The following is an 11,932-nucleotide window of genomic DNA, read 5'->3' as shown; positions in this document are numbered from 1 at the left end:
AAAGGGAAGAAATTTGAATGGAATGATGAACAAGAGAAAGCGTTTCAGTTATTGAAGAAAAAGCTAGCTACGGCACCTATATTGTCATTGCCTGAAGGGAATGATGATTTTGTGATTTATTGTGACGCATCAAAGCAAGGTCTCGGTTGTGTATTAATGTAACGAACGAAGGTGATTGCTTATGCGTCTAGACAATTGAAGATTCACGAACAAAATTATACGACGCATGATTTGAAATTAGGCGCGGTTGTTTTTGCATTAAAGACTTGGAGGCACTACTTATATGGGGTCAAAAGTATTATATATACCGACCACAAAAGTCTTCAACACATATTTAATCAGAAACAACTGAATATGAGGCAGCGTAGGTGGATTGAATTATTGAATGATTACGACTTTGAGATTCGTTACCACCCGGGGAAGGCAAATGTGGTAGCCGATGCCTTGAGCAGGAAGGACAGAGAACCCATTCGAGTAAAATCTATGAATATAATGATTCATAATAACCTTACTACTCAAATAAAGGAGGCGCAGCAAGGAGTTTTAAAAAAGGGAAATTTAAAGGATGAAATACCCAAAGGATCGGAGAAGCATCTTAATATTCGGGAAGACGGAACCCGGTATAGGGCTGAAAGGACTTGGGTACCAAAATTTGGAGATATGAGAGAAATGGTACTTAGAGAAGCTCATAAAACCAGATACTCAATACATCCTGGAACGGGGAAGATGTACAAGGATCTCAAGAAACATTTTTGGTGGCCGGGTATGAAAGCCGATGTTGCTAAATACGTAGGAGAATGTTTGACGTGTTCTAAGGTCAAAGCTGAGCATCAGAAACCATCAGGTCAACTTCAACAACCCGAAATCCCGGAATGGAAATGGGAAAACATTACCATGGATTTTATCACTAAATTGCCAAGGACTGCAAGTGGTTTTGATACTATTTGGGTAATAGTTGATCATCTCACCAAATCAGCACACTTCCTGCCAATAAGAGAAGATGACAAGATGAAGAAGTTAGCACGACTGTATTTGAAGGAAGTCGTCTCCAGACATGGAATACCAATCTCTATTATCTCTGATAGGGATGGCAGATTTATTTCAAGATTCTGGCAGACGTTACAACAAGCATTAGGAACTCGTCTAGACATGAGTACTGCCTATCATCCACAAACTGATGGGCAGAGCGAAAGGACGATACAAACGCTTGAAGACATGCTACGAGCATGTGTTATTGATTTCGGAAACAGTTGGGATCGACATCTACCGTTAGCAGAATTTTCCTACAACAACAGCTACCATTCAAGCATTGAGATGGCGCCGTTTGAAGCACTTTATGGTAGAAAGTGCAGGTCTCCGATTTGTTGGAGTGAAGTAGGGGATAGACAGATTACGGGTCCAGAGATTATACAAGAAACTACCGAGAAGATCATCCAAATTCAACAACGGTTGAAAACCGCCCAAAGTCGACAAAAGAGCTACGCTGACATTAAAAGAAAAGATATAGAATTTGAAATTGGAGAGATGGTCATGCTTAAAGTTGCACCTTGGAAAGGCGTTGTTCGATTTGGTAAACGAGGGAAATTAAATCCAAGGTATATTGGACCATTCAAGATTATTGATCGTGTCGGACCAGTAGCTTACCGACTTGAGTTACCTCAACAACTCGCGGCTGTACATAACACTTTCCACGTCTCGAATTTGAAGAAATGTTTTGCTAAAGAAGATCTCACTATTCCGTTAGATGAAATCCAAATCAACGAAAAACTTCAATTCATCGAAGAACCCGTCGAAATAATGGATCGTGAGGTTAAAAGACTTAAGCAAAACAAGATACCAATTGTTAAGGTTCGATGGAATGCTCGTAGAGGACCCGAGTTCACCTGGGAGCGTGAAGATCAGATGAAGAAGAAATACCCGCATCTATTTCCAGAAGATTCGTCAACACCTTCAACAGCTTAAAATTTCGGGACGAAATTTATTTAACGGGTAGGTACTGTAGTGACCCGAACTTTTCCATGTTTATATATATTAATTGAGATTGATATTTAAATGATTAAATGTTTCCAACATGTTAAGCAATCAAACTTGTTAAGACTTGATTAATTGAAATAGGTTTCATATAGACAATTGACCACCCAAGTTGACCGGTGATTCACGAACGTTAAAACTTGTAAAAACTATATGATGACATATATATGGTTATATATATAGTTAACATGATATTATGATAAGTAAACATATCATTAAGTATATTAACAATGAACTACATATGTAAAAACAAGACTACTAACTTAATGATTTTGAAACGAGACATATATGTAACGATTATCGTTGTAACGACATTTAATGTATATATATCATATTAAGAGATATTCGTACATCATAATATCATGATAATATAATAATTTAAAATCTCTTTTGATATTATAAACATTGGGTTAACAACATTTAACAAGATCGTTAACCTAAAGGTTTCAAAACAACATTTACATGTAACGACTAACGATGACTTAACGACTCAGTTAAAATGTATATACATGTAGTGTTTTAATATGTATTCATACACTTTTGAAAGACTTCAAGACACTTATCAAAATACTTCTACTTAACAAAAATGCTTACAATTACATCCTCGTTCAGTTTCATCAACAATTCTACTCGTATGCACCCGTATTCGTACTCGTACAATACACAGCTTTTAGATGTATGTACTATTGGTATATACACTCCAATGATCAGCTCTTAGCAGCCAATGTGAGTCACCTAACACATGTGGGAACCATCATTTGGCAACTAGCATGAAATATCTCATAAAATTACAAAAATATGAGTAATCATTCATGACTTATTTACATGAAAACAAAATAACATATCCTTTATATCTAATCCATACACCAACGACCAAAAACACCTAAAAACACTTTCATTCTTCAATTTTATTCATCTAATTGATCTCTCTCAAGTTCTATCTTCAAGTTCTAAGTGTTCTTCATAAATTCCAAAAGTTCTAGTTTCATAAAATCAAGAATACTTTCAAGTTTGCTAGCTCACTTCCAATCTTGTAAGGTGATCATCCAACCTCAAGAAATCTTTGTTTCTTACAGTAGGTTATCATTCTAATACAAGGTAATAATCATATTCAAACTTTGGTTCAATTTCTATAACTATAACAATCTTATTTCAAGTGATGATCTTACTTGAACTTGTTTTCGTGTCATGATTCTGCTTCAAGAACTTCGAGCCATCCAAGGATCCATTGAAGCTAGATCCATTTTTCTCTTTTCCAGTAGGTTTATCCAAGGAACTTAAGGTAGTAATGATGTTCATAACATCATTCGATTCATACATATAAAGCTATCTTATTCGAAGGTTTAAACTTGTAATCACTAGAACATAGTTTAGTTAATTCTAAACTTGTTCGCAAACAAAAGTTAATCCTTCTAACTTGACTTTTAAAATAAACTAAACACATGTTCTATATCTATATGATATGCTAACTTAATGATTTAAAACCTGGAAACACTAAAAACACCGTAAAACCGGATTTACGCCGTCGTAGTAACACCGCGGGCTGTTTTGGGTTAGTTAATTAAAAACTATGATAAACTTTGATTTAAAAGTTGTTATTCTGAGAAAATGATTTTTATTATGAACATGAAACTATATCCAAAAATTATGGTTAAACTCAAAGTGGAAGTATGTTTTCTAAAATGGTCATCTAGACGTCGTTCTTTCGACTGAAATGACTACCTTTACAAAAACGACTTGTAACTTATTTTTCCGACTATAAACCTATACTTTTTCTGTTTAGATTCATAAAATAGGGTTCAATATGAAACCATAGCAATTTGATTCACTCAAAACGGATTTAAAATGAAGAAGTTATGGGTAAAACAAGATTGGATAATTTTTCTCATTTTAGCTACGTGAAAATTGGTAACAAATCTATTTCAACCATAACTTAATCAACTTGTATTGTATATTATGTAATCTTGAGATACCATAGACACGTATACAATGTTTCGACCTATCATGTCGACACATCTATATATATTTCGGAACAACCATAGACACTCTATATGTGAATGTTGGAGTTAGCTATAAAGGGTTGAGGTTGATTCCAAAATATATATAGTTTGAGTTGTGATCAATACTGAGATACGTATACACTGGGTCGTGGATTGATTCAAGATAATATTTATCGATTTATTTCTGTACATCTAATTGTGGACAACTAGTTGTAGGTTACTAACGAGGACAGCTGACTTAATAAACTTAAAACATCAAAATATATTAAAAGTGTTGTAAATATATTTTGAACATACTTTGATATATATGTATATATTGTTATAGGTTCGTGAATCAATCAGTGGCCAAGTCTTACTTCCCGACGAAGTAAAAATCTGTGAAAGTGAGTTATAGTCCCACTTTTAAAATCTAATATTTTTGGGATGAGAATACATGCAGGTTTTATAAATGATTTACAAAATAGACACAAGTACGTGAAACTACATTCTATGGTTGAATTATCGAAATCGAATATGCCCCTTTTTATTAAGTCTGGTAATCTAAGAATTAGGGAACAGACACCCTAATTGGCGCGAATCCTAAAGATAGATCTATTGGGCCTAACAAACCCCATCCAAAGTACCGGATGCTTTAGTACTTCGAAATTTATATCATATCCGAAGGGTGTCCCGGAATGATGGGGATATTCTTATATATGCATCTTGTTATTGTCGGTTACCAGGTGTTCACCATATGAATGATTTTTATCTCTATGTATGGGATGTGTATTGAAATATGAAATCTTGTGGTCTATTGTTACGATTTGATATATATAGGTTAAACCTATAACTCACCAACATTTTTGTTGACGTTTAAAGCATGTTTATTCTCAGGTGAATACTAAGAGCTTCCGCTGTTGCATACTAAAATAAGGACAAGATTTGGAGTCCATGTTTGTATGATATTGTGTAAAAACTGCATTCAAGAAACTGATTTCGATGTAACATATTTGTATTTTAAACCATTATGTAATGGTCGTGTGTAAACAGGATATTTTAGATTATCATTATTTGATAATCTACGTAAAGCTTTTTAAACCTTTATTTATGAAATAAAGGTTATGGTTTGTTTTAAAAATGAATGCAGTCTTTGAAAAACGTCTCATATAGAGGTCAAAACCTCGCAACGAAATCAATTAATATGGAACGTTTTTAATCAATAAGAACGGGACATTTCACTGGTAGCGGTGGAGGGCTGTCTTGCCGTTTACCCGGGGTTTACCTGCGGTGGGGGGGGCCAATGTGCTCTGACCCATAGTGGGGTTCCTCGTAAAAAAAAAAAAAAGAAAAAAAAAAGATGTAAATATTTATGTCATTTTACATTTTTCTAAATACTTTTCAATCTGATTGACATATACAAATTTGACTGATTTACAAATTATTATCAAATATAGATGAACCAAAAATACAATAATAACTACATTTACCTTCAAATATGTAGTACTTTATTTATTTGATGTGAATGTGCCATAAAGAAAAGTATACAAATTCTTTTTTATTTATCATACTGCATACTGCATTTGATAGATGAATTATGTTATTGTTTTATATTGGTTAATCATTTAAACAACGTGTACAAACTTTAAACAGGTAAAACACTTCTCTTGTATAGATTGGTTATACAATCATGTTGCTCTAATATTTAGATATAGATATTTATAATAACATTAAACAATTAAAAAATCATCTAACTAATAGAAAAGATGCTTTTTTCTTTGTTAAAATTGGTATGTTTTTGTTTCTGTTTTCTTTGATATGTTTGATTTGAGTAGAAAGGAATAAGGACAAAGAAGTTTTAGAAATGAAAGCCAATTGGTAATGGGAGCTGATACGTACACCACTTAGTTTTTGCCATACACCACTAAAATTTAATTTTGAACCATTTTACCCTTTCTAATAATTAATTTAGGGAAAAGGGCCTTGAGTTAGAAAGGGTAAAATAGTCAAAGATTGTAGTTTGGTGGTGTATGGCAAAAAACAAGTGGTGTACGGATCAACTCCCATTGGTAATTGCCGTCCCCATTAATTCATGAATGGGCCCACCTTCTTAACCTTATTGTCGAAACTTATACCAACATTAGGCCCAACCCACAAGATACGCTACGATTCGTAAATTGACATGTCCTTTCCCATTTTCCTTTTGTAAACCTACCCATCAAATATTTAATTTAATTTATTAAATAAAATAACAAATATCACGTAACTCTTATATTTCTCAATTTCCATTAATAACAAATGTTTCGTGTACATACTTTCATAGTTTGATGTGACATTTTTTTTTCTTTTTGTTACTAAGATAAATTTCTTGTTAGAATTTTAAACTTTTCCTTAACTAAAGTTTTTTTTTTTTTTTATATATAAAATATTAAACAAATTTTATTTAAGGCAAAATTTACAGAGAGTTACGGCATTTATAACTCAAATATTTGATTTAATAGTGTAATATTTTATGATACTTAGGTAAAAAGATTATATGTTAGTCGCTCTAAAATTAAAGCGGATATATTATCCTTTTAATTTGGTCTAATAAACTTGAAGTTCTGTCATGATTTTACTGTTAGTAGTGGGATCTTTTCCTAAGTTTTTTTTTCTTGTAGTTTGCTGAACAATAACTTAATGTAAGTATCTCAATTCATCTATTTTGTGTTGTTTCTTAATTTATATAATTACTGAAAATGATGTTTATTATAATTTACTATGTTTGAGTCTTTAAGACGTTGTTGTTGTTGAATGTTGAAATGATAATGATACGTAGAAATTTATAATTTATAATTGATAAAAAAGGAAGAGCCAAGTCAATATGAGTACCCCTTTGCATGTCGTAAAACAACAACCACAACATCACATTTGTTTTTAAAGTTGTTTAATTAAAGGTCAAGCCAACATAGCATCATTAAGAGAAATGGTAAATGAATTGTATATATGTATTATAGAACTAGTGAAATGATCCGTGGAACCACGAGTTTGTTTAAACGAAACAGTTTAATGATATGTTTTAGGTATTAAGCGAACGTAAATGCTAAAGTCATATAGTTTAATGACCCGTGGAACCATAGATTCCGACTAAGAAACTTGTCGTTGTTTTTACAAACATATTGATATACTTAACTTGATCAAAATAAATTAACTACATTTATTCTCCACCACTTTTTAATAATAATTATTAGTAATAACAAATGTCTTTTTAAATTTTTTTAAAAAAATAAAAAAATAATTATTATATGAAGGTTGTACAATATGCTTCAAAGTTTGTGCATGTGTTCATAGGGTGTTTTTTAAAAGATTATACAATTTGTTTTAAAGTTTGTACATATGATCGTGGGAGTGTTTTAATGTTGTACATAATGTTTCAAATACTGTACACATGGTCATGAATGTATTTTACCATAAGATTGTACATAATACTTAAAATATTGTACATATGATAATGGGGTATTATATCATAAGGGTGTACATAATGATTTATATATTATACAATTAACATGTTAATATTTTTTATTAAAAATAATTAATTATTTTAATGACATTATTATGAGTGGTTTAGAAAATTTTTATTTATTTTTGAATTTTTTTAAAACTTGGATAATCCTTATCTATGAAATCATCATTTTAGAGATTTATATTATAGATAGATATAGATTCCATTTATATGTGACGTGTAAAGCTAGAACTAACGAATGAGTCTAGAAACGCAAAAATTTGGAGCATGTGGATCCTAACTCGAAGCTAAGATGAATACCTCGTTTAGGACAGTAAACGTGATTTTTGGGAGGAAGTCGATGACTAGGCTCTAGCCAACAACTGAGCTCTAGCCGCTTACCAGGAAGTTGACGACTTCTGTCATCTTGGAGGCCATATTTGCTGATACGGATTTTGAGCTATTTATGGAGTTTTTACCAAATTTTATTTGTTTTTTTTAGAGCAAATTTTATTAAACAACCACGGAAGTACAAGAGATAGATGCCTAATTGAACCAGACATCTCAATCGAGATATTACCGAATTTTAATTGTTATGATTTTTTTTAATTATAATGTAATTTTAACCCATTTAATCGTATCGAGAACTAATAATGAAAGTCTTCCGTTTGTAATGCCGTTTGGAGTCTTGTGTTATCTAGTATCTTGTTAGGAGTATTGCATGCATTTTGTATGAGTTGGTAATTACTAACAATATAATTAGGGTGTAATACTATAGTATTGTTAGTTGGGCCGCTTCCGTGACTTGAAAATAGTACAGTAACAATTTATCCAAAAAAAGAACACTAAATATGAACTCTGTTTTTGAGAGTCAACCTATGAAATTATTGAGCTGTTAACAACAATTAACTTATGTAATGCCGTAGTAAAACAATACTCCGTATTACATATCCGTACAACATACGTACCTAAATAGGAGTATATTGTTATTTTAGTTTTTGACACGTGATTTGCATATCAATTTTGACATTAGTTCTTAGTAGTATTAGTCAATCTGACACGTTAAGATTCATTACGGATCATTTCAAAATTCTCATATTTTTGACGCATTTATTTTACATGTTTTTTTAACGATAGTTAGAAGTCACTTACAAAGATCCGAATGTAATGTTAGAACTCACTCACCCGATCATTTTTGTGGACGAACGCATTTATTTTACATGTATTCTGTATTATTTTCCTTATCATAATATGATACTATTTGATTAAAGTTGGGCAATTTCAAGTTTATAATAAATATATGATTGATTAATAATAATAATAATAATAATAATAATAATAACAATAATAATAATAATAATAATAATAAGATATATATTGTCAGGTTTGCTTTACATCTATGCCTCCTATCCTCCAAACTGTATGAGAGCCTTTCAGCTCGTACTGTTGACACTCCTATATTTTCACGGTACCTCCTTCACTATAGTGTGAGCTGGGAGTAGCTTTGAAAAGCGAGGCGTACCTATAAGTAATGAGCTTTTATACATACATATATATATATATATATATATATATATATATATATATATATATATATATATATATATATATATAGCTAATACTGAGTTTAAAGCAAAGAAGGGGATGAGGGACAGGCTTGAAAATGTGTTTCCGGGCTCACATATCTACTCAAGTCAGCAGGATCTATCTCTTATGCAAGCTTTGAATGGAAGCCCCGGTAAACGGCGGCAGTAACTCTAAGTGTCCTAAGGTAGTGAAATTCCTTGTCATAAGTAGATATATATATATATATATATATATATATATATATATATATATATATATATATATATATATATATATAAAACAAGAAAAACTCATTTTGTGGTAAAAGTACAAAGTTGAAGATTACACGCTAGCAAAGGGGAAAGATCCCCACCACCAAAAAGTTGTGAATTGAAAGACATTTCAAATATGAACTTTAGAAAGCAAAGTAATTCATCCTAATCCTCTTAATTACTTCCAAATTTGGATTATTCTCATTCTTAACTTTACAACATTCCTTAAAACCCACAAGTAAATTAAAAGCAAAAGCTCAAAACTATAATTTAAACAAGATTACCCTTTTGCATGCCACTAAAAAAAAAGAAACTAGTCTAATATTTGAAACTGTTGAAAAACTAGAGTTCGAGTACTATGGCCAGTCGTGTTGTTGTTTTGTCCAAAAAGTTGAAACATGATCACAATTATCACTACTAGTACTGCTCTCTTCATGTTGATGTTGATCACTCGTTTGATAACCACAACAAGCATCCACCGTAATCCCACTTGATCCAGACGACGATGAGGCCGGTAACAAGTTTAAATCGCTCGTTTTTACCTTCGATGTAGTCAAGAACTCGTAGAACAAAATCGGCTTAAACTTTGAATTTTTAACCTCCTCATTCTCATCCTCAACAACTTTTACTGTCTGTTTCTCTACCACTTGCACGTCATCGTTGTTTTTACCGCTACTAATATTAGTATCATTATTCCCATTTGCAACTCCTCTTTTTTTCAAGAAAATTTTGCACAACACCCAATTTTCCTTACCCTGCCAGCATAAGCCATAATACAATTATTATTTTATTATTATTAGTAGAGTTATTATTTAAATAAATTTTGGATTCTCAAAGGAAACTATCTAACGACAATTAGATTGGATCTCCATTAGCGAGTAAAACCTTGTATGACAAGCCCCGAACAACAAGACTTATTTAAAAATTTAAATTACGCCCAAAAGTTAAGTCATGGTAAATGGTAAATGATAGGGAGTACTGTATAAGATACTCCGTATTGATTAGTCAAACTTTAATCAAATTTTTTATCTTAAAGAGTGAAGTAGCACAAGTTGTTTTAAAGTACATATTAACACATCATTTTCTATTAAATTAATTAGACTGATTAATGGTTAATGGTTAATAAATTGCAAGTTAATTAACCTGTGTTTGGGTGGGCGACGTAGAAGCATTATTATTTTTATTATGATTATGATTATTAGCAACATTAAGGCGGTATTCGTGCATGATCCAATTGGTTCGAGACCCTGTTGGTGGTTTTCCTTTATAAAAAACAAGCGTTTTTTTCATCCCAACTACAATTGCTTGTTGATCAACTTTTTGGTTGTTGTTGGCCCGACTCCTAGAAGAAGAAGATGCCAATATTTGTTTATCCAACCCGGTTGCTTTCCAATAACCGGATTGGGTCGCCCGGTTTGACCGGTTTCCATTCGGATACTTGACTTCCCTTGTGCTAAAAAAGAATCTCTCCTGCTCTGAATCACCTATCAACAAATAAAAACATATAAATTAAATATGTGTCGGGTATTTGGGTTAATAAATAGCCAAAATTTATATATCGTATTTAACCAGAACATTTAAAAACGTTTTTTGTGTCGGCGAGACAAAACATTGATGGGGACCAGATTCGAACCAGCGCCATTTTTTATAGGCAAATGCTCTTGCCAACCAGGCTTCACACCGGTAAACTATTAAGGCGGAACATTGATTATTTATAATTAAAAAAAGTACCTGGCAAATCCCAAGGATCCGATTTGCAGACATCGAATTCGGGGATGATTGAAGCAGGTAAAGGGTAAGAATTAACTTTGCGTTTCAAGTACTGAACGACAAGTTCTTCATCTGTTGGGTGAAACCTGAATCCAGGTGGCAACCTTAGCCCAATTACACCTCCTTGATCATTTTTCATCATTTTTAAATTATTATTAGGACAGGATTTCAAAGTACAAGAAGAAAAAGAAGGACTTTGATAAAGTTAGGGTTATATGTTAGGCGAATTTAGATATTGAAAACTCCATTTGAATTTAAGTAGTGAAAGGGGAAATGGTAATGGTTGTAAGAAAAGAAAGGGGGTGGGAATTTATAGTAAATGAGTTGGGTTGAATAAAATTAGTAACAACAAGAAACAGAGCAAGACAAGTTGTGTGTGTGTGTGTTTGTGTTTTGTGTCGTTTTAGCGTGAACCGGACTCAATCTCCTCCTCATCCTCATTTGATCGAAATAATTATAATTAATTATAATTATAACGTGATCATTTATTTATTTTGTTTTTCTTTTTTGGAAAGAAAGTAAAGCAAAAGACTTGCACAGTTGATTACGTGTATGTAATAATCTATAAGTATTACGAAATACAGAACGTTTTGAAACCTCAATGATGAGACTAGATAACCAAGATTTTGTGATCTTAATGCTACGTTTTGAAGACGTTTCCTGCATCAAATTCTCTATATTATATTTATGGCTACACTTTAATTAGATAAAATGACACCTTATAAATCTGAATATTATTCTTAAGATCCTATTCTTATTCTGGCATTTAAAAGACATATGATTCCGAATGATTCATATATTCAGTGTTGAACAATTCATACCTGAAATACTCTCTT

General features: G+C 31.9%; 1 protein-coding gene across 1 annotated transcript; it reads right to left on the bottom strand.

Annotated features, from left to right (window-relative positions):
* Positions 1-9,485: 9,485 nt before the first annotated feature.
* On the bottom strand, positions 9,486-11,386 carry LOC139861462 (NAC domain-containing protein 83-like). Its single transcript, XM_071849851.1, has 3 exons — positions 11,058-11,386; positions 10,470-10,810; positions 9,486-10,081 (listed from the first exon to the last, which is right to left on the bottom strand). The coding sequence occupies exons 1-3, from the start codon at positions 11,236-11,238 to the stop codon at positions 9,683-9,685; spliced, it is 921 nt and encodes a 306-aa protein (XP_071705952.1). The 5' UTR covers positions 11,239-11,386; the 3' UTR covers positions 9,486-9,682.
* Positions 11,387-11,932: the final 546 nt, after the last annotated feature.

This window comes from Rutidosis leptorrhynchoides, chromosome 8, assembly GCF_046630445.1.
Source record: "Rutidosis leptorrhynchoides isolate AG116_Rl617_1_P2 chromosome 8, CSIRO_AGI_Rlap_v1, whole genome shotgun sequence".
Classification (NCBI taxonomy): domain Eukaryota; kingdom Viridiplantae; phylum Streptophyta; class Magnoliopsida; order Asterales; family Asteraceae; genus Rutidosis; species Rutidosis leptorrhynchoides.
The sequence above is the reverse complement of the archived record's forward strand: the minus strand, read 5'-3'. Positions and strand labels throughout refer to the sequence as shown.

Coding starts and splice junctions, on each gene's coding strand:
- LOC139861462 (XM_071849851.1), bottom strand. CDS start 11,238: ATGATGAAAAATGATCAAGGAGGTGTAATTGGGCTAAGGTTGCCACCT. Junction 10,811..11,057: donor GGATCCTTGGGATTTGCCAG/GTACTTTTTTTA, acceptor ATTTGTTGATAG/GTGATTCAGAGCAGGAGAGA. Junction 10,082..10,469: donor CGTCGCCCACCCAAACACAG/GTTAATTAACTT, acceptor TTATGCTGGCAG/GGTAAGGAAAATTGGGTGTT.